General features: G+C 32.3%; 1 protein-coding gene and 2 long non-coding RNA genes across 4 annotated transcripts; all 3 read left to right on the top strand.

Annotated features, from left to right (window-relative positions):
• The first annotated feature begins 5,617 nt into the window (after positions 1–5,617).
• LOC105200710 (protein SPT2 homolog) lies at positions 5,618–23,045 on the top strand. 2 transcript variants are annotated; one of them, XM_011168372.3, is made up of 8 exons: positions 5,618–5,896; positions 6,066–6,166; positions 9,799–9,951; positions 12,306–12,435; positions 15,441–15,595; positions 19,656–20,568; positions 20,654–20,866; positions 22,793–23,045. In XM_011168372.3, exons 2-8 carry the CDS (start codon positions 6,113–6,115, stop codon positions 22,876–22,878), a joined length of 1,704 nt encoding a protein of 567 aa, XP_011166674.1. In that variant the 5' UTR covers positions 5,618–5,896; positions 6,066–6,112; the 3' UTR covers positions 22,879–23,045. The 2 variants fall into 2 exon arrangements, with proteins under 2 accessions (XP_011166674.1, XP_011166675.1); XM_011168373.3 differs by having other exon boundaries at positions 5,628–5,912.
• On the top strand, positions 13,164–14,497 carry LOC120360058. Its single transcript, XR_005576708.1, has 2 exons — positions 13,164–14,111; positions 14,171–14,497. It is a non-coding gene; the product is annotated as an uncharacterized LOC120360058 (long non-coding RNA).
• A 2,353-nt stretch (positions 23,046–25,398) lies between the features above and the next one.
• On the top strand, positions 25,399–25,774 carry LOC120356973. The gene is made up of 2 exons (XR_005574161.1): positions 25,399–25,629; positions 25,736–25,774. It is a non-coding gene; the product is annotated as an uncharacterized LOC120356973 (long non-coding RNA).

The raw sequence follows: 25,774 nt of genomic DNA on the forward strand, positions 1-25,774 counted from the left end.
GTACTGAAAATCTATAGTTTACGTTACGTATACTATAGCTTTTTAATACTGGCAGTGAATTTCGGAACGCAGCCACAGTTTAAGGGCCTCGCACATGAAATGCATAACAGAGCATAAGCGTAGCATAAGGCTTCTGGACCAATGGAAATCTTATATAAATCAATATGGCAACTTTATGTTGGATGCTCATTGGTGCATCGGTCTTATGTTGTCCTTATGTTATGGGTGTATTCCGAAAGTTCTATTGAAAATAGTCTTTTTAATCATAAAGTTGGTTACACTGTAACTAACTGCGCTGTATTCCGTAATGTAAGTTGAATTTGTGATTATTGTTGGCTTGCAAAGATCAGCAGAGAGATTAGTTTAATTTCTTGTATTTTAATTATTTATAAAATAATTATAATTATGTATTATTGATTAAAATATTATTTACTAACAATAATTTTGATTTAAAAATAGGAATTAAAAAGCACAAGAACTTCCAAAAACTGAAAATTAACTGCAAAGTTTGTAGGATACATTTTTTGATGTTGCCAATATTGATATTATTTTTTAAAAATTTTATTTGATTTTGTATGAAATAAGTATGAAATTATATTATAATAATATCTAATAAAAGTCTAACATTTATAAGCATGGCAGCTAAGCTACTGTAGCTTCTCCAACTACTTAAACAAAATAAATTTTATCATACATTATTAGTGCACACAAAGATATAATCTAATTTACTTACAATTAATAATTTAAAATTAATCAGAACTTGTGATTTTTAGCATCACGGATTTTTCGAAAATCCATCTTTTGCTTAATTCTTATTTTAAAATAAAAATTATTGTTAGTAAATATTATTTTAATAATACATGATTAGAATTATTTTAATAAATAATACGTCATTAAAATTATTTTATAAATAATTAAATTACAAGAAATTAAACTAACCTCTCTGCTGATCTTTGCAAGTCAACGATAATCACAAATTCAACTTACATTACGGAACACAGCGTAGTTAATTACAGTGTTACCAACTTTATTATTAAAAGAGATATTTTTGATAGAACTTTCGGAATACACCTTGGGTGCTTTCCATGGCTGTGTTCCGTTTTTACTGGCAGTGCAGTAAATGTGACGTCATGACAGTACACTGTCACAACTGTTCCAATATTACTGCATTACTGCCAGCACTGCTATAGCATCGTATTTCGGAACAGCATAGTAGCCATATTGCACTGTAGCTACCTCACCTTGGAAGCTGCAGTAGTCACAGTGGCAATATGGCTACCATTCATGACGTCATTGATGTTACTAGATGCTGTCGCAGTGCGCTGCGTACCAATAACGGAACGGATTTTTCACCACTGCCAGTACTGGCAGTTATATCGGAACACGGCCCAACAAGAGTGCCACAGTGTGACACAGTGTCACACAGAGAGACACAGTGTAACATAGTTGTGTAGTCTAAATGGAACAGATAAGTTACCAAACACGGTCACTAGAGTGCGTAAATGACTGATTTAGTAAAAAAACACAGATTCGAATTGAATCAGAAATCTATCCGTAGAAAATCCAGACCCGTTAAAGAAAAAATTTTACATTATCCAATGTAGGAATAACTTCTTTACAATGCCGACAAAAGAATAAATTTGCAAATTAATTCGATAAAATACGTATGAATAATGAATAATCAACGAATGCATTGTTTCTTAGGCTTATACAATTCTTTAAATAAAAATAATGAATATTGATTACTATCTAAGAATTCTGGGTCCGGTACATTATTTTCGAACACGAAAACATTTTTAGTAAAAATATAAGTCCATTGTGCTAATTTAAAGATGTAGCATGTAAAGAAACGAAAGGTTTAAACTATAATTTTAATTTTGTATGTTAAGGCGACAAGACATGACTGAACATGACTAAGGCTGCGGTCCACTTAGCGCTTCAAACGCTACAGAGCATTCGTAGCATTAATATGGCTGGTCCATTTGACGCTTCGGAACGCTCCCAATAGCTCTTATTACGTCATCAATACGTCATCGTTTTCGCTCTCGTTCGCTCTAACTGCCTCACCTCGGGAGATGGGTTAGCTGGAGCGTTTCAATATTTGGCGGGAAATTACGACTTGAGCCGTATTTCGATTCGCGCTCAAACCGCTGTTGGCTTCACCAATAGTTTGTTTGGGGCCGTATTTGTGTTCATACATGTTTAAACATGATATATCAATTGACAATAAAAAGGAATTATTATCATTAACTTTCTTTGTTTCTGTTACGCGAGAAAATATAAATTAAAATTATGACTTTACCTGAAATGACTCTTGGGGGGTTTACGATAACTAATCGTATCTCGGATTGGATTGAACAATGGTACTCAACGTGAGTATAGAAAATTTCCCTAGGCTAATCGGATTGACGATTGCTGTCTCAAATGTAATCCGATTGATGACGAAAGCGTGGAGACCGAGGGTGCTTTCCAGCTACGACACAAGTCGACACTGTGTAACACAGTGTCCATTAGTGTGAGTGAAACAACTAAAATTTTCTCTCTTACACTAATGGACACTGTGTTACACAGTGTCGATTTGTGTCGTAGCTGGAAAGCACCCCGAGAAGCATGCTTGAAAAGTAAGTCTTTTTATTTTTTTAAATAATAACACAAAAAATCAAAGATTAAGTTACAAAGAATGATTTGAATTTAGATTTATTGTAATTTTTTTTTGTCTAAACACTGGATTTCGTTTAAATTTCTGTTTGTAAAAATTAATTAATCTATTCTAAAGTTTGTGGTTATATCGGAAACAAATCAAAATTAATAAAACAATTATTAATTATTAGGTACATATAAAAGCATATAATATTTCAAGCATGTCATATAAAATTCCTGTTTATTATAAACTTAGTAAAAATAACTTTGAAATTATTCAACTACATTACACATTAATCAATATTAATTTATATGTTAAAAATCAATAATGTTTCTAAAAATGTTCTTTTTATTCTTTTCCAGATCGTAAATAAACTTCAATTCCATGAATAAATAAAAATTACTGGAAAATGGATTTATATGAAGAGGGCATTATTAAAATGGAATATACGCCTCATATATGCATACAATTATTTTAATTTTATTTATGTATATTCCGTTCTTATATTATTACTCTCTAATGAACAACTAACAAAGAATAGCAGATTTTACAAATTTTAAGTTAGCACAAATTGATATTGTTCAATAATGCTCTTTTCATGTCAATAAATTTTCCAGTAATTTTTATTTATTCTTGGAGTTGAAGTTTATTTACGATCTGGAAAAGAATAAAAAAAAAACATTTTCAGAGACATTATTGATTTTTAACATATAAATTAATATTGATTAATGTATAATGTAGTTGAATAACTTCAAAGTTATTTTTACTAAGTTTATAATAAACAGGAATTCTATATGATATGCTTGAAATATTATATGCTTTAATATGTACCTAATAATTAATAATTGTTTTATTAATTTTGATTTGTTTCCGATATAACCACAAACTTTAGAATAGATTAATTAATTTTTACAAATAGAAATTTAAACGAAATCCAGTGTTTAGACAAAAAAAATTACAATAAATCTAAATTCAAATCATTCTTTGTAACTTAATCTTTGATTTTTTGTGTTATTATTTAAAAAAATAAAGAGACTTACTTTTCAAGCATGCTTCTCGGTCTCCACGCTTTCGTCATCAATCGGATTACATTTGAGACAGCAATCGTCAATCCGATTAGCCTAGGGAAATTTTCTATACCTACGTTGAGTACCATTGTTCAATCCAAACCGAGATCCGATTAGTTATCGTAAACACCCCAGTGTTAAAGATGGCGATTGCACAGGTTAAGATACCTGTCATCTCGGCGTTATGTAGCAAACTGAGGCTGTGTTCCGATATAACTGCCAGTACTGGCTGTGGTGAAAAATCCGTTCCGTTATTGGTACGCAGCGCACTGCGACAGCATCTAGTAACATCAATGACGTCATGAATGGTAGCCATATTGCCACTGTGACTACTGCAACTTCCAAGGTGAGGTAGCTACAGTGCAATATGGCTACTATGCTGTTCCGAAATACGATGCTATAGCAGTGCTGGCAGTAATGCAGTAATATTGGAACAGTTGTGACAGTGTACTGTCATGACGTCACATTTAGGCTGCGTTCCGAAATTCACTGCCAGTACTGAAAATCTATAGTATACGTAACATGAACTATAGATTTTCAGTACTTGCAGTGTATATCGGAACGCAGCCTTACTGCACTGCCAGTAAAAACGGAACACAGCCTGAGCATGCGCTTTGGGCACGTTTGCATGCTCCATGGGCACACACATACAAAAAGTGCGCGAATTTGAAACATAAATACAGAGCAATATAAGTGATTCAGTGATAAATGAATAAATTAATTAAGTTATCGTGCGGAAAGTAAATGCTTAAAAGGGGGAGGGGCTTCGCCCCTTCCCCCGCCACCCTTTTTTTAACCCAACCCAACCTGAATCTTAGTTTTAAATAAAAAATTGTTTTGCATGAAAGTTGAAACTACCGATGTCTGTTTTACAGTGAAATTAACTTTTATCTTAATTTGCATGATACAAAGCACTTTCCACATGAAGCGAGGTCCATCCCCATCCCACTTTCTCCACCCCCAGCGTACCCTCCCCCACAGATGTCTGCTTTGCAGCCAAATTAATTGTTATTTTAATTTACATGATATAGGGGGCTTTTTACGCGGAGCGAGGTCCACCCCCACCCCACCTTCCACCCCTACCGCCCCCCGCGCGGGGGGGTGGGGGTGGAAAGGGTGGGGTGGGGGTGGACCTCGCTCCGCGTAAAAAGCCCCCTGTATCATGTAAATTAAAATAACAATTAATTTGGCTGCAAAGCAGACATCTGTGGGGGTGGGTACGCTGGGGGTGGAGAAAGTGGGATGGGGATGGACCTCGCTTCATGTGGAAAGTGCTTTGTATCATGCAAATTAAGATAAAAGTTAATTTCACTGTAAAACAGACATCGGTAGTTTCAACTTTCATGCAAAACAATTTTTTATTTAAAACTAAGATTCAGGTTGGGTTATTATAAGAAATATTGTACAGATTCATAAATTTCAAAATTTTTATTTAACACTTTTTAAATAAATTAAGTTACTAAAACGCATGCGCATGCGGTCACCAGCATGCAAACGTGACCACAGCGCATGCTCAGTTTGCTACATAACGCCGAGATGACAGGTATCTTAACCTGTGCAATCACCAACTTTAACGCTTGATATCTCGGTTCGTGGGCCAGAGCGACACTTTTTCTTGCCAGATTCTTTCATTTTGAGTGAAAACGCGTCGAATGAGCCTAATTTCGTCAAAATCGGAGGTGCAGTGGGTATTCTTAACAATTACCTAGCGTTTTTCATTGGGAAAACTAGTGCGCACTGAATGTGCACTTGCTACAGGTAATTGGGCGTTTCCGTTGGCACCGTCATCGCGCAAATCGAAACGTCCAATTGCCAACGGCAAGTGCACACTCAGTGCGCACTAGTATTCCCAATGAAAAACGCTATTAGTTTGGCTTACTTTTTTTTAAAAGTTGGCAGCCATGTAACTAAATGAAAAAGTGTTTAGCATATGTTCTGTGTGTTCCCTACTCATCATTTTCATGTCGCCCGTGTCGCGTTGGAAAGCATCCATTAATTCTCATTGATCGACGATTGATATACGGGATACACGTAATTAAGTGCAATTAAACCTGTTTGTCGGCAAACGTAATCAAATATTTTTATAGGAAGGTTTTTGAAGCATTTATTAGCAACATAATTCAATAATCTTCATGAAGGAGAAACTTTCTCGAAATATTTATCAGCAATGATGTGATTCAGTGTTCAGGTTAATTGAACTTCTGGTATCATCAAATACTTTTATATTATTTCATTTAAACGAGATCTTTGAAATCTCGCTGACTTGACTAATTAATCATGACTAATTTATGTAATCGAACTTGATTAAAAAAGAATTTCCGCTGATACAAATATATGATGATTTCGTAAAATTGCAGATTGGCGATTCTTTGATTTATGGTCTTCGTGATATATTACTAATAAAATGGATTTTGGTACTGTGATTTCCGTCGCACAAAAGAACGAGACGAAGAAACAGGTTAGTCCATTTTGTTGATAGTCCATATATATTTATTTACAGTGGGTTAGCAAGTATGCAGTTGACATAAGACGGATAACAGTCGATTTAGGCTAAACACTTTGTTCATTAAAAAACATTATTAATGAAGCTAAAATCTTTGATTTGGATGAAATTTTATGTGGTATATAAAATGAATGCAGCATAAATGGCAGTATGTACCATTCATATCTTCTCATCCCTAAGAGCACATTTGGATTCTGCATTGGAATGTCTGTATATTATTTTATTATCATTACGCAATTGTTTACGCATAAAATATAAATAGATAATTAAAGATAGATAAATAATCATATATATATATATATATATATATATATATATATATACAAAATGTAAATTGTTTTCTATATAAACAATCTATGGATTATATAAAATTTCACAGAAAATTATATTCATTTTTAAAAATATATATTTATATTATATATTTTTATTTTATAATTTATTCCATAATTTATTCTATAGTCAGATTAACCTTTTCTTGTAAATCTTGTATCTGATCGATTTTTATCCAAGGAAATTTCTTAAAATTTTTAAAATTTTACTCTTTATGTTTTTGTAAAAAAAGTTTATAATAGAAGGAACTCTGTGATGGGATTACTGAGACTGTCAATTTTTCTACGAACAGCATTGGGTGCATCCAGATGCGCGACCGCTCACTGAGAGCGTAAATAGTAATTAAAGACGATTGGTTCTTATCTTTGGATCCAGCCAATGATCTTTAATTGCTACTTACTCTTTCAGTGAGCGATTGCGCATCTGGATGCACTCATTGAAATGATTTTTATGTCAAGTACTTGGGTGTGTGAAGTTGGCATATTATTTTATGAAAATTTACCAAACATTGAGAGTTCTATCTTCATTTTCAATAGTTCTATACTTCCTGATAGATAAAACAAATAGTTTTGACCATTAAAGTAAAAACAAAAAAACCTTTTAGAAACTCTGTGAAAAGTACTTTGGCACACTCAGAATTATTTGAGAAATTTTATAGAATTGATAGAACTCTCGAAAATTGACCAGCGTCTCATTTTCATTCCTGTAAATACATTATTTTTACGATAATTAAATAAAAATTAAATAAACAATGTTTATGGTTAGAATTCTTTCTAGAACTCTTTCAAAATCCTACAAGAATTGTATCTAAAACTGTTACAGAACAAATTGAAACAATGTGTGAATCTGACGTCTCACTTAGCTCTAAGCGTTTTTTTTTTTTCTTTAGTCCCAGTATACAATAGGTGTAGTAAGCTTTAAGCCGTAAGAAATTGACCATAGTTAAATAAGAGGAGAATAATTGACCATGGTTGGTCAATTTCTTACGGCTTAAAGTTTATAACATTAATTGTAGATTGAGACTTAATTGTTAGAAAAAAACTGAAAATTATCGTCAGAATAACACCACACATAATAAAAAATTGTTATATTGAAATAAAGTGAATGAATCATTATTTGCATTATCATGAAATTGTCAATTATGCTTCAATAATTTAGAAATTAATTCAAAATTGGATTAAATCGAGTAATAATGTATAATTTTTGGTTTCTACGAAGAAAAATACACAAGAAAATGTGGAAATGGAACGATCACCGAATGGTGACGAAATCCTTGAAAATTTGTATACTCCTTTATTTGATTTTTGACGAATGTTATTTAAAAATTTTATTTTGACAAAACTGCTGCGTTATAATGTATCATCTTACCGCAATTATTCAAAATTTTCGTCAGTTTGTAATACCATTATACAAAATAATATTCGCACAATGTGCCTATTAGAGAATCTAAATATCGTAGTATGATGTAATGATATGAAACATTATTTCATATAAATGGAAATGTAATTATATGTCAAAGAATTTCTTGTTCTTATCAACACATTTTTCATTAAGTATTGCCGAGTTGTATGACATACAATGTATTTTATCTTTTCTCTGAAGTTGGCTGTTTTGTGAATCATTGACATCTCGTGAATTTTGATAATTTATTATAATTATTTTTAATATCCCGTAATATTTTTATATGATCATGACATGTATAATGCATATACTAATTTATGTTTAAATATGGTTCCATCAATAAGGCATTTCAATATCATCATAATTACTTCAATGTAATAACAAGTTTACAAAAGTGCAAGAGCATCCATTGTCATTGTACTATCAAAATTTTAATAACGTATTCCTTACTTAAAAGTAAAACAAAAATCCAAATACAAAAATGTCGAGGCTGTAATACTTTTCAAATGAGAAGTATTTACAGTAGGCGAATTAAGTAATCTAAAGATTGTGCGCTCAGTGATGGTACAGTGACAGTGGGTGCTCTTGCACTTTTGTAAACTTGTTATTACATTGAAGTATTTACGATGATATTGAAATGCTTTATTGATTGAATCATATTTAAACATAAATTAGTATATGCATTATACATGTCATGATCATATAAAAAAAAATATACACACACACACACACACACACACACACACACACACACATATATATATATATATATATATATATCTACATACAGGGTGTATGATAATGGTTGTCCCCACGTTTTACCGTAGGAGTTGACTTATCGACTTGCACTTGTAGTTCACTAAACGCGCCTTAGATGGCAGATGCTTCGGCACAGGACCGAGTTACACTTACATACAGGCCCCTGGGTGAAACTTTATCTCAAATTTTTTTTGTATCATTTTTCAGAACATGTGTATAATTTTTTATAAAACGTTATAAAATTTAAAAAGTTAAAAAAGTATATTTTTAAAATTGTGAAATGAGAAATCTCAGAATATTTCAGAATTCACATGTATAAAAAGTTCTAAGAAGAGATGTAGACTTTTTAAGTATTTCTAATTGTAAGTACTTTCAAAAAATATTCCAATTCGTATAAAAATTATGAGAAAAACTTTAACCAGGGATGTTTTTGGGAAAAATATGATAAAATATAAAAAATTTTTTATAATTACAAGTGCAAGGTAAGTCAACCCCTACGGTAAAACGTGGGGACAACCATTATCATACACCCTGTATATATATATATATATATATATATATAGGGTGTCAGAAAAATAAAATTTATGCTCTTCTAGGTTGATAGAGGAAGTCATATTGAGAAGAAAAGTCTTTTACCATTTTTCATTATTCGCAATAGTTATCGAAATACAAATTAGTAAAGTTTCTCAAATAAGCGCGTATTTTCTCTACTCACCGCATACGGAGACCGCCCGTCCGTCGCCAAACCATAGGTAGCCACGACAGGCGGCGCCGTGAGAAGGGAGAAACAGCAATGGCTGTCTTAACCGCCTCATCGCATCACTTGCCGCGGCTGCCTATGGTTTGGCGACGAGTAGGCGGTCTCCGCGTGCAGTGGGTAGGGAAAATACGCGCGCATTTGACGAACTTTACTAATTTTTGTTTTGATAACTATTGCGAATAATGAAAAATGGTAAACGACTTTTCTTTTTAATATGACTTGCTCTATCAACCCACGAAAGCATAAGTTTTAGTTTTCTGACACCCTATATATATTGTTAATATTTATAACCTGACAATGCTGCACTATCCACCCTAAAACGTTTATTTTTCCGCAGACTGTTCCAGACCGTTGCTACCAAACAAAATTTACGCCGCCGAAGAAACAATCTAAGCAATCCAAATCTCTGTCCGATAATATTAAGAAATTTTTAGCTCGGAAAGAGGAAGAAGAAAGGCAAAAAGCCTTACAAGAAAAAAGAAAAAAGGAGGTAAATGTGTTTAAAAAATCAATTTTAATCTACTACAATAATAAAAGATTATCGACTTCCGTTTCCAGTTTTGGATGAGTAAGAACTTGTGAGTTATCATGAGAAATTGAGGTGCGTGTGTAAAAGAGTAAGAGAAAAAGAGTGAGTGAGTGAGTGAGTGAGTGAGTGAGTGAGTGAGTGAGTGAGTGAGCGAGCGAGCGAGGCGAGCGCGCGTGCGCGCGTGCGTGCGTGCGTGCGTGCGTGCGTGCGTGCGTGCGTGCGTGCGTGTGGGCGTGTGCACGTGTGCGCGCGCATGTGGGGGGTGTGAGGAGAGGAGAAGAGCGTGTGAGTGCGTAAGAGTAATGGAAGGTGGAAGGGAAGGGCAAAGGGCCGGAAGAGTAAAGCGATAGAAGAAGAAAGGGTAGGAAAGAAGAGGTGAAGGAGATGTTGGAGGAACTACAGAGAAAGATAAAAGGGATTAGGAGGGGTGAGAGTTGAAATAAGAAAAGAGGCGGAGAGTCAGAAGAAAGTGAGGATGGAGGTGGAGAAGATGGAGGAGTTAAGGGTTAGGGAGGAGAGATGGAATAAAGAGAGAAAGAGAGAAATTCAGGGAAAAAATTAAAGAGGTAAAGCAGGAAATAGAAGGGTTGACGATGAGAAGGAAAGAGGGAAAGAAAAAAAAACAAAGGAGTGGTAGAAGAGAAGGGTGGAAAAGCTAGAGAGGGGGGGGGGAGAAATAGAAGAGTGAAAGGAAAGGTTTAAGTTGCTAGAGAGAGAGGGGAGACAGAAGGCGAAATTTGTTAAAGAAAGTACTGAAAGGAGGGGAAGAAAGCATGAATGAAAGAGTGGAGGGGGTAATAAAGAAATTCCAATTGGAAGTAGGAGTGGAAGGTAAAGTAGAAAAAGTAAGGAGGATAGATACAGGCAGAAGAGGAAGGAGGAGATGGTAATAGTGAAGATGACGAGCAAAGACACAAAGAGGAAAATTTTGGAAAATAAATGGAGGCTGAAAGGCAAAGATGTTTAGAGAAGGACTTGATGGATAGAAGACTTAACGTGGGAGAAAAGAAGGAATAGATGGAGCGCCAGGAGAGTGGCAATAAAGAGGGGACGGAAAGGGAAGGAACAGGGAGAAGATTAGGCGTGGAGAAGCGTGGATTGAGGGAGATGGTGGGCATGGGAAAAGAGGGGGAATTAAGAAGGGGAAGAGTGGCGTAGTTGAAGAAACCCAGAAACAGGGGGAAGAGAAAGAGGAGGGGTTACAAGGGGTAGGAGAAAAGAGCGGGTAAAGAATGGAGAAGAGGAGAAAAGGGGGAAGGAGGGATAAAGAGAAGGGAAAAGGGAGGAGTAGGATGGAGAATAGGGGAATGGACGGGAAAGGAAAATTTATAGTATTCTGGAATGTAGTGGGGATTGCAAACAAAAGGGATGATTTTTTGGAAGAAAGTAAAGAAAGGGGAGGTAATCATGATGAGTGAGATTTGGATGGATGAAAAGGGATGGATGAGAGTCAGAGATTATTTATCTAGGAGATATAGGTAGGAAGTGCAGTTGGCGAGAAGAAAGAGCAAAACAGGAAGCGCGATGAGGGGAATGTTATTAGGAGTAAATGTAGAGATAGACGTGAAGAAAGTGGAGGCAAGTAGGGAAGAAGGGATAATTGAGGCAGTGGTTGAGATGAACAAGGAGAAATGAAAGAGAGTAGGGTTATATATTAATGGGGACATGGATAAGAAACTGGAGGGTATGAAGAAATTGGTGAAGGAAGGGGGGGAGGGGGGGAGTAAGGATCATTATAATGCCAGTGGATTTTAATGCCAGAACTAGGGAAAAAGGTGAGGGAATAGAAGAGCAGAATCGAGAAGAAAGGAAGAGAAGAAAAAATCGAAAGATAAGAGGCTAAATAAGGGGGAAAGGGTTTTGATAAGAAGGGATAGAGGAGGAGGAGTGGGTGATCTATAATAGAAACATAAAATATTATTTCAGTATGAAGATTTTGCTGATTGTCTCGGCCTATTTGTTAGTTAATTTGTTGTATACAATATGTAGTCACATCTATATATTTAAAAATTTTTTGAATGTATTAAGAAAAAACATACAATAATTTTTTTATGTGCAATTATTAAGCACTAAGATCTGGTTAACTGATAGTTTTGTTTCTCTCTTTTTGTGTTATTAAGAGAAATGTATTACAATTTGATTTAAATTTATTTTTTAGTTTAAATCTATTTCTCCTCAAAAGATATAATAAACTTGTTCCAACTAAAATAAAATTTGCGCTACATATTAAAAATTGCACTTGGCACTTTTTTTGCTTTTTTCTAAAACAGTAGTATTTATTTGACTTTTAATAAATTACATTTATTTTTTTTCAGAATCTTTTATCTTTACGAGACCAGAAGACGCAAAATCGGATAAACAAACACTTAAAAGTTTGTAAAGCAGCGAACAAGTCGGTGATTGAGGATGCCATTGATAGTGAAAACACGGCTATTACTATTGCAGGTAATATGAAACTTTACGTATATGCAAAATTTTTTATTGGATAAAATAAGGTACTTTGGATACAAATATAAGTTGGATATAATATTTTATCAAACTTTTATTAATATCTAAAGTACAAGTTACATGTTATCGGAGAAAAAAAACGAATTTGGAATAAAATATAAAAATAAAGTTCCAAACGAAAAAACCAAGCTTTTATTTTATTTATTTTGTTGGGTTCCGCCGAGTGCTAGGCTCGACCATGAGCAAGCAACCATAGGAGGGCGCGACAGTCAGTTCTGGTGTTATGACGTGGTGTTACGACGTGGCTTATACACGCTTGATTCTCTCAATAGAGAGAAATAATGTACGGTATAATTTATATTTCTTTTTGTAACGAGTAGCTTTTCTTAAACATTTTTCAAAAATTCTGTACTATTAAATAGCACAATAATAAATACAAAGTAGCGAGATAAATAAATTTGTACTATGCAATTTATAAAATAGTAAAACTATATAATAAGACAAGTAAGCTGATGAAAATCACGCGACAAATAGCTTATTTGTACCATAATGAATTTAATATTAGTTTGATCAGTGAAAAAAAATTATCCATAATGGGCAACGTTTTTGCCCACAGGTTGTAGTATATACAAGCAATACAATACATTATTTATCCATCTCATCCCAAATCAAGGCAGAACAAATTCGCAGTGGATTTGCACAGCGATGGATACTTTAAGGTCAGCCATATGTAATCCTGAAGTAATCTAGATTACTCATAAGTACGAAGTTGATGCTGCAGTTATTTCGGTCTCTTTGTAATATTTGCAAATTTTTTTCTATGTGTTATAAAGCCATGATTTTACTTATGATTTTATTCTTGGAAAAAAAAGTTACGCATAGATCTAGACTGTCGATTTTTGAGCTGTTATAACTTTGTGAAAAAAGTCAAACAATAATCTTTGAGATTATTTTAAAGTAGAGGCTTTTTACTTTCAATTGATTCTATAAAAAATTGTATAATTTTTTTCATGAAATTAAAATAATTTACTTGCGCGCAATTTTTTATCAAAAAGTGTATTTAGGATATTGAATGCAAATTATATATGCCTATTGCTTTATTATTATAATTTTTTTTTCTTCAGCAAATATTTTTCATACGCATTTCAATGTGCAATTTTTACAAAATTTTTCATAACTTTATTGAATACATTTTATTTTTTGTTCCATACTAATTGTTATTTGAATGATTTTAAACGATATTAAATGTAATGCGCGCGCGCGCGTGTGTGTGTGTGTGTGCCCGCGCGCACGCGCGTGCGTGCGTGTGTGCATGCATGCATGTACGTGTGTATGTAATAATAAAAATGTAATAAGGAAGTTTGGTAAAAAGTACCAATTTTTGCCCATTATTTCGGATGTAAAATACATGTGGATTATTATTGTTAGTACTTTACTGAATATGAAAACATTTTTTAAGCTTGGAACCAATGAGAACTTACGGAGATTTGATAATAAAGATGGGATATTACATATGATATCAGCGATTTTTTCAATATTATATGTAGTACTTTGATATTTCGCGAATGATTTATCAGACTTTTTTCAAATTTGGTAAGGAAGTATTTTGGGGACCAAATAACATCCTTGTTGATTTTTAAAGAAATCAATTTGGGCTGACGTGGGAAAGTAGAGTAAGTATTTTGTCATAGATGCTGAATGTGCTGATATATTGTTAATGACTATATTTTAGAACGGTACATGAAAAAAAGACATTGTGAGACAAATACACAATTATTTAAATATTAGCATCTAAATCTTTATTAAAATCAAGTGAATATGACATCTCAAATTCGATTTATTTAATCTATGTAAATCGGGATAGAGACAAATAGGTAGGTATCTATTTGGATGATACATGATTTATTTAAAATTGTTATCAAATAATTCTAATTTATTTGAAATAAACAATGTTTATTTACCTCAAATAAATTATTTTCGTATATAATTAAACAGTAACAAAAAGAACAGAATTATTATAACATGAATTATATATAACATTCTTATGTAAAAACTGATCTCTTCATTTACTAGTTTCTTCACGTAGTTTAATACTTTTTTTATCATTCTCTGTATCCAGTGTAAACGTAGTTACTGTTAAATCATGTTGATTCGGAAGCGGTATATTTTAGAACATTGACGGACAGTTTGCGCAGGCTCCACTGAATTGAGCAATCTTTTTAACGGAGACTTACCTTAAAGAAGGACCCCGAATGATAAGAGGTAAAGGAACTCGTATTCAAAACGCACAATTGACCAAGGATTACTAAATGTTTTTGATTGACTCATCACATATGATATACTAGCGTATAACACAAAACTTACCACCCTTTTTCCCGTAGGCCTCAATCAATTTCTTTAAAAATTCACAGAGATGTTACTTTGTTCCCAAAGTATTTCTCTACCAAATCTATCTGAAGAAAATTGGATAAACCGTTTGCGAGATATCATGATACTACACACAATATTTGAAAATCGTTGATATCGTTATATCCTATTTTTATTATTAAATCTCATTAAGTTTCTATTGGTTCTCATTAAGTTCCCATTAGGTTCCTAGACTTAAAAAATATGTTTTTATATTCTACAAAATACATTAACAATAAGCCACATGTATTTTACATTCCGGATGCGCAAAAATCAGTACTTTTTACCGATTCTCCTTTATAAATTGAGTAAATAACGAAATATGAAGATGTTGACATTTAGGATAGATTATATGGTATTGCTCTTATTTTTTAATTGTTTTTTTTACTACATTTATATCATTTATTTACTTATTTGCATTTTTTCTATTTTGTGATACTTTATTAGTATTGAAAATTTTCTTATTTATAAAATAAATTTGTGCTTGGTATTTGGAACTTTATTTTTATGTAATTGTAAAATGACGTACACGCATACACCACATACACACATTGTTATATATTATATATTACAATATTATATGTTATTTATTGCAGGTCCATCTCAACCAGATGAAGATGATTATGGATACGAATCACAAACAGCTTCTGCATTGTACAATCAGTTTATGAGCAAATATAATAGTTTACCTCAAGAAAAACCCATTTTTAATAACGAGACGAGAACAGTGAAGGATATTGCATCTACAAAGGTATATTTTTTACGAAAAATTAAAAAAAATGTTTGGGCTGAATTACGTAATGTATGTAAATGCAGGATTAGAAACTGTTATAAAAATAACGCGATACTGTTATCATTATTTTCTGAAAAAATAACTTGTTACTATTATTTGATACTAATTTTAAAAAGTAACACGATACCGTTACCATTATTTAGAAAATAAAAGAGAGGGGGAAAATAGTGACAATTTAAGGGGGAAATCTCATGTAAACAGCCGTTTTTTTTCGATTAAAAAAAGTGACAAAATTTATTGAATGTAGACAAATTGCTTGTTTTTTATTCCTGCATTAGACTGCACTGGAACGTTCCTTCTTGCTTTTGCTAACTTTCAAACATCTACCTATTTCATTTTAAAGTGTACACTAATTCAGGGAGTTCAGGAAGAGAAAACAAATGAAAAGTATACAATAATCACTATTTAACAGGATGCTAAAGTACCACGAATTACCGACATTTACAGTGCACTAAATATCTTTGAATTGGCTTTACAGAATCACAAAAACTTTTTTTAGAATTAAAATAGGTGTAAAAAGAAGTTCCGCTGAGGTCAGTTTTACAAGACAATCGAACAAAAATTTAATAAATCGTTAAAAATTTAGTTGTATAGCCGTCACCTGAGGTTAACTTTACCTCAATACAGAAGTTGTGTAGCTCGTACGTACAAAATGATAGTAGAGCGGGCTTTAGAAAATATGCACGAATAATACTGACCGTGTGAAATTGCGATTAAACACCTAACAAAAAAGATACGCTAATGTGCTTTTACCACATGCACATTTCGCTTAGCGAAGCTGCACTGTCTTAAACAGAGCAATATGGTCCTCAACAGTAGTTAATAGGTCTTTTCGCAGATGGCGAAATAATCGTAAAACAAAGATCTATGCGATGGACAAAGAGCGATAGCCTGACCTTCTTCAAAAAATAATCTGCAGTGATCTGCAGGACGTTGAGGAAGTTCTTCTGTTACTTTAGCATTTTCTTAAACTAATTAAAAAAAATTTTTTCTTGAAAAATTTCAAAATGGTGGCACAGCAGCTGCTTGAAGTTGACTCTTTGAATTTGCGCCGGCCTACGCCGAGATCATAAAATTAATGTGAAATAAAAATTTTAAGAAAATTTTGTTTATGTAAAAACGCACAGCATATACTTAAATAATTAAAAATTTCATAAAATTGCAGAAACGTCAACATAAACAAAAAAAGCACTTTAAACAATTGTTAATAATTGATGTTTAAAGCAAAATATTAATGCTCAGATAAGTATATGCTGGGACCAATTAAAGAATGAGCATGTAAAATTTGAAGATGATTGGTCAAGTAGTTTTCGAGTTACATAGGTCGGCGCGCAAAATTTAGCGTTTAAAGTTGTATACCTACGCGCTCCAGCCGCTGAGGCCGACTCACCTTTCCTTGAAATTAACAAAAAAGGAAGTCTCTTATAACTTTCCAATGTTTTTTTTTATATTTTTGAGATAATTTCCTAATTTCAATTTTAGCAAAAAATAGAAAACGTGAAAAAAATCGATTTTACATGAGGTTTTTCTCTTAAATTTCTTTTTTCTCTTTCCCGTACATACCTATTCTATTACGTATTGTCAATACGAATATAGTTCTTAAGTATCTCAGTATTTTCTAAAAAAGCTGTGAAACTATAAAGCCAAATATAGCTAAAGGAGAAGCTTAAAATTTTGTCTTTGAAAAATACAAGATTAAATCAGAATTTTATTTTGATACTTTAAGGTATATTGTTGATTGCTGAATCTTTGAACGACATTTAACCTATTCTGTATTGTACAATACATTTTTTCCTCTATTTTGATATAATCCGTATACCTGAATATCAAATTGGTTTTTCTTAGTAAAGTTTTAAAAGAGAAAATAGCTTTCGGGACAAACAGTGACAAATATATACTTAAATTGTTCATAGAGAGGTTAGAGTTGTTTTGTTTACAGAAAGAGGAAGAGAGTGGACAATTAAATTCATATTACTTAAAATTTTAATTAGTAAGCAATTATAAATTTTGTTTAAATTTTTATATTGTTTTCTTATAAATTACGAATCTGTCTTGCAATTACGATATTTTGTTTTTATTATTCGTGATTAATTTTTCTTTCTACAGCCATTACTAATATATACACAAGATATAAAAGCCGTTTTATTTAAAACATTAATTGTTATCATTTAGCCTCTAGGATGTCACTATTTGCCTCATATGGTTTATGCGAGCTTCAATTAAATTTTTCTTATATTTTAAGGTGGAAAGTACTTTTTTTAGTGAAAAATTATGTCTTAGAAACCTGAAATCAGCTTACAGGAGAAAGAAAAGAACAATTCGTCACTATTTACTTCTCTCTCTTTTAACGATTATTATTCTCATTACTTCTTTGTAATGCTAAAAAGTAAGACATTAGATTTTTTAATTACGTTGTTTTTTAATTAACATTAACCCTTAAACACATAAGTGAATCTGAAAGACCCCATATGAAATTTCGAACGCTTGCTGTGTGAAGACGGAATGAGATAAGAGGTTTGGACCAGGTAAAAAAAGTTTAAAATTTCCTCTTTGGATTGATATGGTTGATCAACTTTTTTGGTCAATTAGAATTTGAACGGCACGGCAGTAAAGTTTTGTTAGGGTCAATGCGACCCATATAGTGTGTAAATGAAACATTTTGGGGAATAATCTCTTATGTAAAAAAAAACTGGACAAAACACGTTCAAACAGGTCCGTTCGCGTATGTTACTCTGTCTAAAGTTAAAATACTATAGTGCCGTTAAAAAGAGGATTTTTGCGTAAGGTCCGAAATATATTATGAAACACATCAATTTTCAATTTTAGACACCTTGAGTTTATGAAAAATACCTCATGTTTGCCTTGTTACGTAAGTATATTTTTAAATAGAAATAGCAGTGACATAATTTTTTTGAAAGTATGACTCTTTAGCTTTAAAACGCCGTATTGTAAAGTCTTAAAAGTTTTTTGTTGCAAAGATATGATTTTTTTTTTAAATGTGGATTTTTAGACATCTAAAAATACCTCATATTCTCCTTGTTATATAATTCTACTTTTTAAAAGGAATGACAATACCATAATTTTTTTTTTGAAAGTATGACTCTTTAGCTTTAAAAGGCCGTATTTGAAAGTCCTTAAAAGTTTTTTATTGCGAAGATCTGATTTTTTAAAAGAAAAGTGGATTTTTGAACAATTTCTAATTTTTGCTTAATGGTTTTTTTTATAACTTAACAATAAGTCATTTTTCGACAATATCGATTATGCAGTTACGTTTTTGAGATTCTGAACTTTCATATAAAAAAAAGATTGTTGAAAAATGTTGATTAGAACCAAAGTTATAACTTCTCAAAGTTGAAAAAGTCTCCCAGACCTGAAAATGTGTTGACGTATTTTACAGGATTGGTGTGTTTAAGTGTTAAATATAATCATCAAGAACAAAATATAAACATGACAAAACGAGGTCAAGTCGAGCGAAATAATGATCTACCCATCTAAGAATAATAAATTAAAATTTAATATAAAATTACATAAACATGTTTCGGACTTACTTGTCCATTTTCAGTATGTTACAATATAGATTTATAATATGTCGCTTACATAAATAGAATGATCTTGATCTAAACGTGATGACCCGAATACATAATTGAGAAAACTAAGCCTTCTGTCATCTTAATCTTTGTTTTGAATGTTTTGTATATATTGTAATAAAAGTAATTTATATATATATATATATATATATATATCGAAATAGCAAAAAATATAATTTACTTGCAAAATACTATTTTGTCCGTCCAAGCGGCGTACTGGTGGTACGCGTTCGACTTAACTTATTGTTGTACAAAACAAAATTGACGAAATATTTGGCCGATAAATTCTTATTATCAACAACTTTCTTTAAGGAGGTAAAAGCGATCTTTTCCATTTACAGTGTAACGAAAAATTCAAAATTTGCCCGTAACTTAAAAGATATAAAACAATATTTAACTCGGAGAGTTAAATATTGTTTTATATGTTACAGGATAGAGTAAAACAAGCTTTGAAACAAGAATTAGAGGAAAGTAGCGGCCACAGAAAAAGAAGAAAATCATCAAATGCAAAAGAAATTGATGTCGATGAAAAAATAGAAAAGACAACGAAAAGCAAAGAAAATAGCAAAGAAATTAATAATAAAATCAATGAGAATAAAGATGAGAAACCTAAGATAAAGAAAAAATCACTGCCACCGCCTATGGGTTTCGCGGATCTCTTGAAACTCGCCGAGATAAAACAGCGCGAACCCGTAGTCATAGAAATCAAACCGAAAGTCGAGAAGGAACGACCAATGACGAAACGTCAAAAACTGGAATATGTACAAGAGAAAGAAAGGAAGGAACAACGCGAGAGGAAAGATTTAGAAGTAAGTAAAAAAACGAGCCTCATGAATTCATCAAGCAAACTTGATAAAACACAGTCGAACAAGATTCCCAAATCTAATGAAAAATCTGTAATTTCAAATTTAACATTGAACAAAAATGCTTCCAAATGCTCAACGACTATTTCTAAACAAATTACTGATAAATCTGATAAATATAATATTCAAAAATCAAATTCGAATAAGAGCTCGTCTAAGAATGAGATATTAGAAGAACGAAAGAAATTGGAAACTGAGAGAAGACAATTAGAAGAGATGCGACGCGCTATCGAGGAAGAAAAGAGGAAATTAGCACAAAGTAAAAATAAACTAGAAGATCTGAAATCTCAGCCTAAGTTAAACGCAGCTAAATCTAAATCTATAAACAAGCAAATATCATCTAAAAATATTAAACAGCAATTCTCATCTTCAGATTTAAAGTTGCAATCCTCATTAACTAATACTAAACCCAGACAATTTCCACCATCCGACGTTAGGCCTGTGAAATCAAAAACAGTTGTCAAAAAAGCATTTAATAAAAGTAAGTTTTCTTATAAATTGTCATACAGTAAAAGAATTTTATTAAAAATCACATAATTAATTATTTGATATTTAAAATTTTGCAGGACGCATTTATGATAACGAGAAAGAAGATTCCGATTTGTCTGATTTCATAGACGATGGACCAGGAAATGACGAGGAAGATTATAGTAAACATATTAGCGAGATATTTGGCTATGACAAGAGTAAATATAAAAATATCGATGATGAAGATGATATCGCTATGGAAAGTAATTTTGCGCAACAACTAAAGGAAGAATACATATCTTCAAAAATAGGTATTTATTTATATTTAGCGAGTACTTTGTAAGATATGAGCAAAAATTTTTTACGGAGCAAATTTTTTGGAACTTTATTTTTAGAAAGTAAACCTTAATTAGTAATTTATTTAAACCTTAAATAGCAACTTATTAACAGTGAATATAATAGATTATGTAGAGGTGATAAACAAAATAATGTAAACACCTGAGAAATGTATATTTTTTGTAAGATATTAGCCCTCTTCTTTAATATAGATTTTGTTTTTGGAAAATTATATAATGCTTAATCACCGATGCAATCGTTCTTTTAACACAATGTTTTCAAACTTTTATTTGCCGAGTTAAATAAAGAACCAATTTGGTCGAAACATTCAATCGCATATGCGCGCGCGTTCACTTACCTACAATTCAATCCATCCCTAATCAATGCATTCCCTGCAAAATTTCTCGTGAATTTTGCTTTCTTTTTATCCCCATATTCCATTCATATCAATATGTAATATAGTAATATTTTTTGTTCCTAGTCTTGCTTAAATTTCCACCACGTGGAACTTTATATTTTCATGTTTTTTTTTATCCTTTAGAACTACGATCTTTTATTTCTGGCTCAATTAAGCCATCCATTCTCTCGTCGTGCGTCGAAAAGATGTTGCTAAGGAGGCATTTGGCTTCTATTCTTCTTCGGCTAACTTAAACGTCTTTTGCTGCGCAATGAGGAGAATCTTTAGATACAGCACTTCTGTATTGCTTTCTTATATCTGGTCAAAGCTCAGATTGCTGGGTCTTGCTAAGTTGAAATTCTCTGAGCCTTCTGATATTTTGCTTGACGAATTGAATCTTTTCTTTACTTTTTCTCATCTCTTCTCTTTATATTCCTTTTTCCTCTCATTTCTTCCTATTTCTGTTCCTCAATCTCTTTCTCCCTTTCCTTCTATTCGATCCGAGGACCTACTAATTCTTTCATATCACTCCCGAAAAAGATTATCATTAAAAGCTTGTCCAATTACTCCAATCTTTAATCTTCAATCTTCAATTTTTAATCGCTAGTGTGATTTGGGCTTAAGAGAAATAGGCTAGCGCTCTTCATCAAATACACTCATCTGTTCTTGTTTTTCGACTTTAGCGCCATCTAATCTCGCAAGATCTCTTAATTACAATATTACACATTTATTGCTCTGTTACTATTCAAACTGCCTCCGCACGCCAATTTACACATGAAATTCTCGAAACAGTGTTTCTCTTATACTGAAGCTTCTAGACTCATTCCAAAAACATAGTATTGTTCTTACGGCTTTACTACGGTAAAGGTTTGAATAAATACTACACACCCATAAAATTTTATGAAAATCGGTGGTACTACTGGCAGGTTCCCCTTGTAAATAAATAGTCTTTGTTAATATAAGTAGTATGCAATTTTTTTTATTTTAAATAACATTAGAACTGAATAAATACTCTTTTTTTTCTAATCAGCTTATATTGGAGCAATAGCGTAATTTTTAGTTTGCGTTACAAGAATGCCCGCGTTATACGGGGTTCTACTGTATTTAGAAAAGTTCTTGGTATCAGCTATTAGATTTTGGAATCAGAAATAAGGTGAGCCATTTAAAAACATCGACGTGACTTTGACCTGATCTTGGCAATATCATCTAAAGTCAAACTAAGATCATCAAGAAATAGATCTTTTTAAACCCTACAACTTTAATCTAAAACATTTTTCAGAAATGCTAAGTTTTCAAGATAATTTAGGGCTAAAAATTCGGGACTTCTTTTAGGACACCATATACTTCATACTCATGATTAATAAATTGATAATTAATGTTTACTTTCTAAAAGTAAGGTTTTAAAATATCTTCTCGGTATAAATATTAATTGCACTCACTCTGCGAGTAAATAATATGATTAGTTTGTTAATGTAAAATGCAATGTAAAATTAAATATTTGCAGGATACATGGAAGACTTGGAAGATATGCGTATTGAAGCTATAGAAAAAAAGAGGAAAGCCATTTTGAAGAAAAGATCCCAAAAATAGTATAAATTATTTCAGCTGTGTACATATTTATATGTAACTTTAATTTTTGTGAATATTAATATTTATTGTGAATTATCAATATTGTCACAAAATGTATATATAAAAACATTTTTATTCATCTGATATAAGTTCATATTTTACATTTTCTTGCCTTTTCTTTTTTCTATAAATAATACATAAAATCTACATTATATATAAATCTGTAAAATAAATGTTTAATAAAATCTAAAAATATTTCAAAAATTATATTTAATTAATTTGAATTAAAAAGGATATGTTACTATATCCTATTGTAGCCTGAACTACAACTAAAAGCACAAAATCACAATAGCATATATATGTATATAGTAACAAGTTTTTTGAAAGTCTCAATATGCATAGTTCTTAGAGGTTTATTTTCTATTCCTGCACTAGAACGTTCCTTCTTGCTTTCACTAACTTTCAAATATACAGGGTGTCCCAGACCAATGTATAAAGATTACTACGAAGAGGTAGAAGGGATCGAAATTAATCAAAAAGTCTAATAACAATTTGCGATATTTGCAATAATTTTCGTGTAATAAAATATTAAAGTCAGCCGAATAAGAGCGCGCGAGAAAAACGGTTGGTCGTCTGAGCCGTAGGACCGCCCACTGCGACCCGATTGTAGATGACGGTAAATAGCGTGCGGCGAGGGAAAGGATAGCTTGGCACCGCACCGCGTCGAGCCGGGCGGTCTTACGGCTCAGACGACCAACCGTTTTTCTCTCCGCGCGCTCTTATTCGGCTGACTTTAATATTTTATTACACGAAAATTATTGCAAATATCGCAAATTGTTATTAGACTTTTTGATTAATTTCGATCCCTTCTACCTCTTTGTAGTAATCTTTATACATTGGTCTGGGACACCCTGTATATCTATTTTATTTTAAGTGCACACTAATTCAAGGAATTCAGAAACAGAAAACAAACGGTAGAAATCATATAGCGTTTTCGACTGTAGTAGGTTTTAACCACGGGGGTGACACTAGGTCTGTTCGAGTTGCTTGAAATCCCCAAAAATTTTTGCACTTGAGATGAGATAAATATATATTCGATCGTAAGAAAGAGAGAGACGACAAAGAAATTAATTCAAAAAGGGCAGCAACACGAACAGGCCTACTGCTAAAATTTACGCGTCTAGATTTTGTCTCACGGGAACATTAAGCCATATTGGTGGTGCATAAGTCGACCTGCATCCTTACAACGCTTACAATCGATTTGAAAGTTATTGTTTTACTAGAAAATGCAGGTTCAAAAAACACAATTTAATCTTATAAGACCGAATAAAGCTTTCTAACAGTTTTAATCGTTTTAATGTTTAGTAGGTCTATGCGTCAGCCAAATCGGTCAAATCAAAGGATGCAGGTAGGAACTAGCGCCTCTTGTGGATTTTTTGATCGTAAGGAGACATTCGAGGGACGCGTAAAAGCATAGCGAACATGGTGGAAGTATAACATGGTGTGCTCAATTTGGCTAAACCACGCCTCTTTTCACGGCAAAGTGTCTCTTATTCCTGAAGGCTGCCAACTGTGAAAAAATGAAATATTTAATGTCGGAAAGTTGCTGAACCTAGATGGTCGCATCTTTGTCACACGTACGAATGCGTGCATTGCGTCTTTTTCTGTCATACCAGCGCCGCCAGCGTCATTACTCCAATTTCAGCGCCTTTGCTTCATAGCGTCCATAGTAACAACACGTATTTTTAGGTTATTTTTTAAACTTTATTGTAAAATAAAGTGAAAATGGTACGTTGTATAGTGAAATCGTGTAAAAATTGCAACGAAACGTGCTTGCCGGCGCAAGTAAGCTTTTTCCGATTTCCGGAAAATGCAGTAATGCGTGAAAGCTGAATTCAGAGAATCGGAGAGAGTTTTATGCCGAAAAATATTAAGAATGGTAAGTCTTATTAAATATTATTAGCCAATTTTTTGTAATGACATTATTTCCATTACAATTTGTATTACACACACAGGCACACACACAACATTCCAATACTGTTCCAATAGAAAATATTGTAAATATTCGTATCTTAATAGAGCAACCTAACCTAACACCAATTACTTGATATACATACTAACCAACAACTTTCTATTTAATTATCTTAACTTTTGCAATAATTTTAAAGAATAGTACATTAAACTGATGCAATATGTTTCAAGATAATTAAATGTACATATCATGTATACATTTATACGTATTGTCGAAATTAAAATAATTTAATAGGAAGTTACATAGCACACATCAAGTGCTTGATGTAAACTAGGACAATTGTTAACTTATTAATTGTTAGTTAACTTAACTATTATTCTGTCATTTGAATTTTTAGCAAATATATGCTTAGCACACTTCACAGAAGATTTGTTTGTGAGAAGTAAGAAGATTTGACCTCCTATGGACATTCGAAGACGGTCGCTTTTGCCGAGTGCAGTTCCAACATTATTGTTACCAAAAACGGAAAATAGGTAAACATGAATAAATAATAATTGATGTATTAATTACTGAAAAATACATTCCTTTTTTTGCATAACGTTATCAAAGTAACATTTATGTTTTCTATTTTAGTGACAATGAAAGTAATATGGACTTCAAAGTCATAGACGAAGATTTTCCGCTTCCCGTCATCCACGAAAATGTACATGCAGTCTTCCGAGTTACTCGTCAGCCCTGATGATCCATCGAATATACAGGAATGTATGATAGATGTAGAATCACCAAGATCGATTTAGAAGGTAAGAACAACATTGAACGATTACTGATGATAGTAATTTGCTATCTTAATTGCACGAAATTCTTGGTATATACAATAAACAATAATGTTTTGTTTTATTATTACAGTAATCGAAGGCTGGAGGAAACATATGCAATGTGTCGAAC

This window comes from Solenopsis invicta, chromosome 2 (assembly GCF_016802725.1).
Source record: "Solenopsis invicta isolate M01_SB chromosome 2, UNIL_Sinv_3.0, whole genome shotgun sequence".
Classification (NCBI taxonomy): domain Eukaryota; kingdom Metazoa; phylum Arthropoda; class Insecta; order Hymenoptera; family Formicidae; genus Solenopsis; species Solenopsis invicta.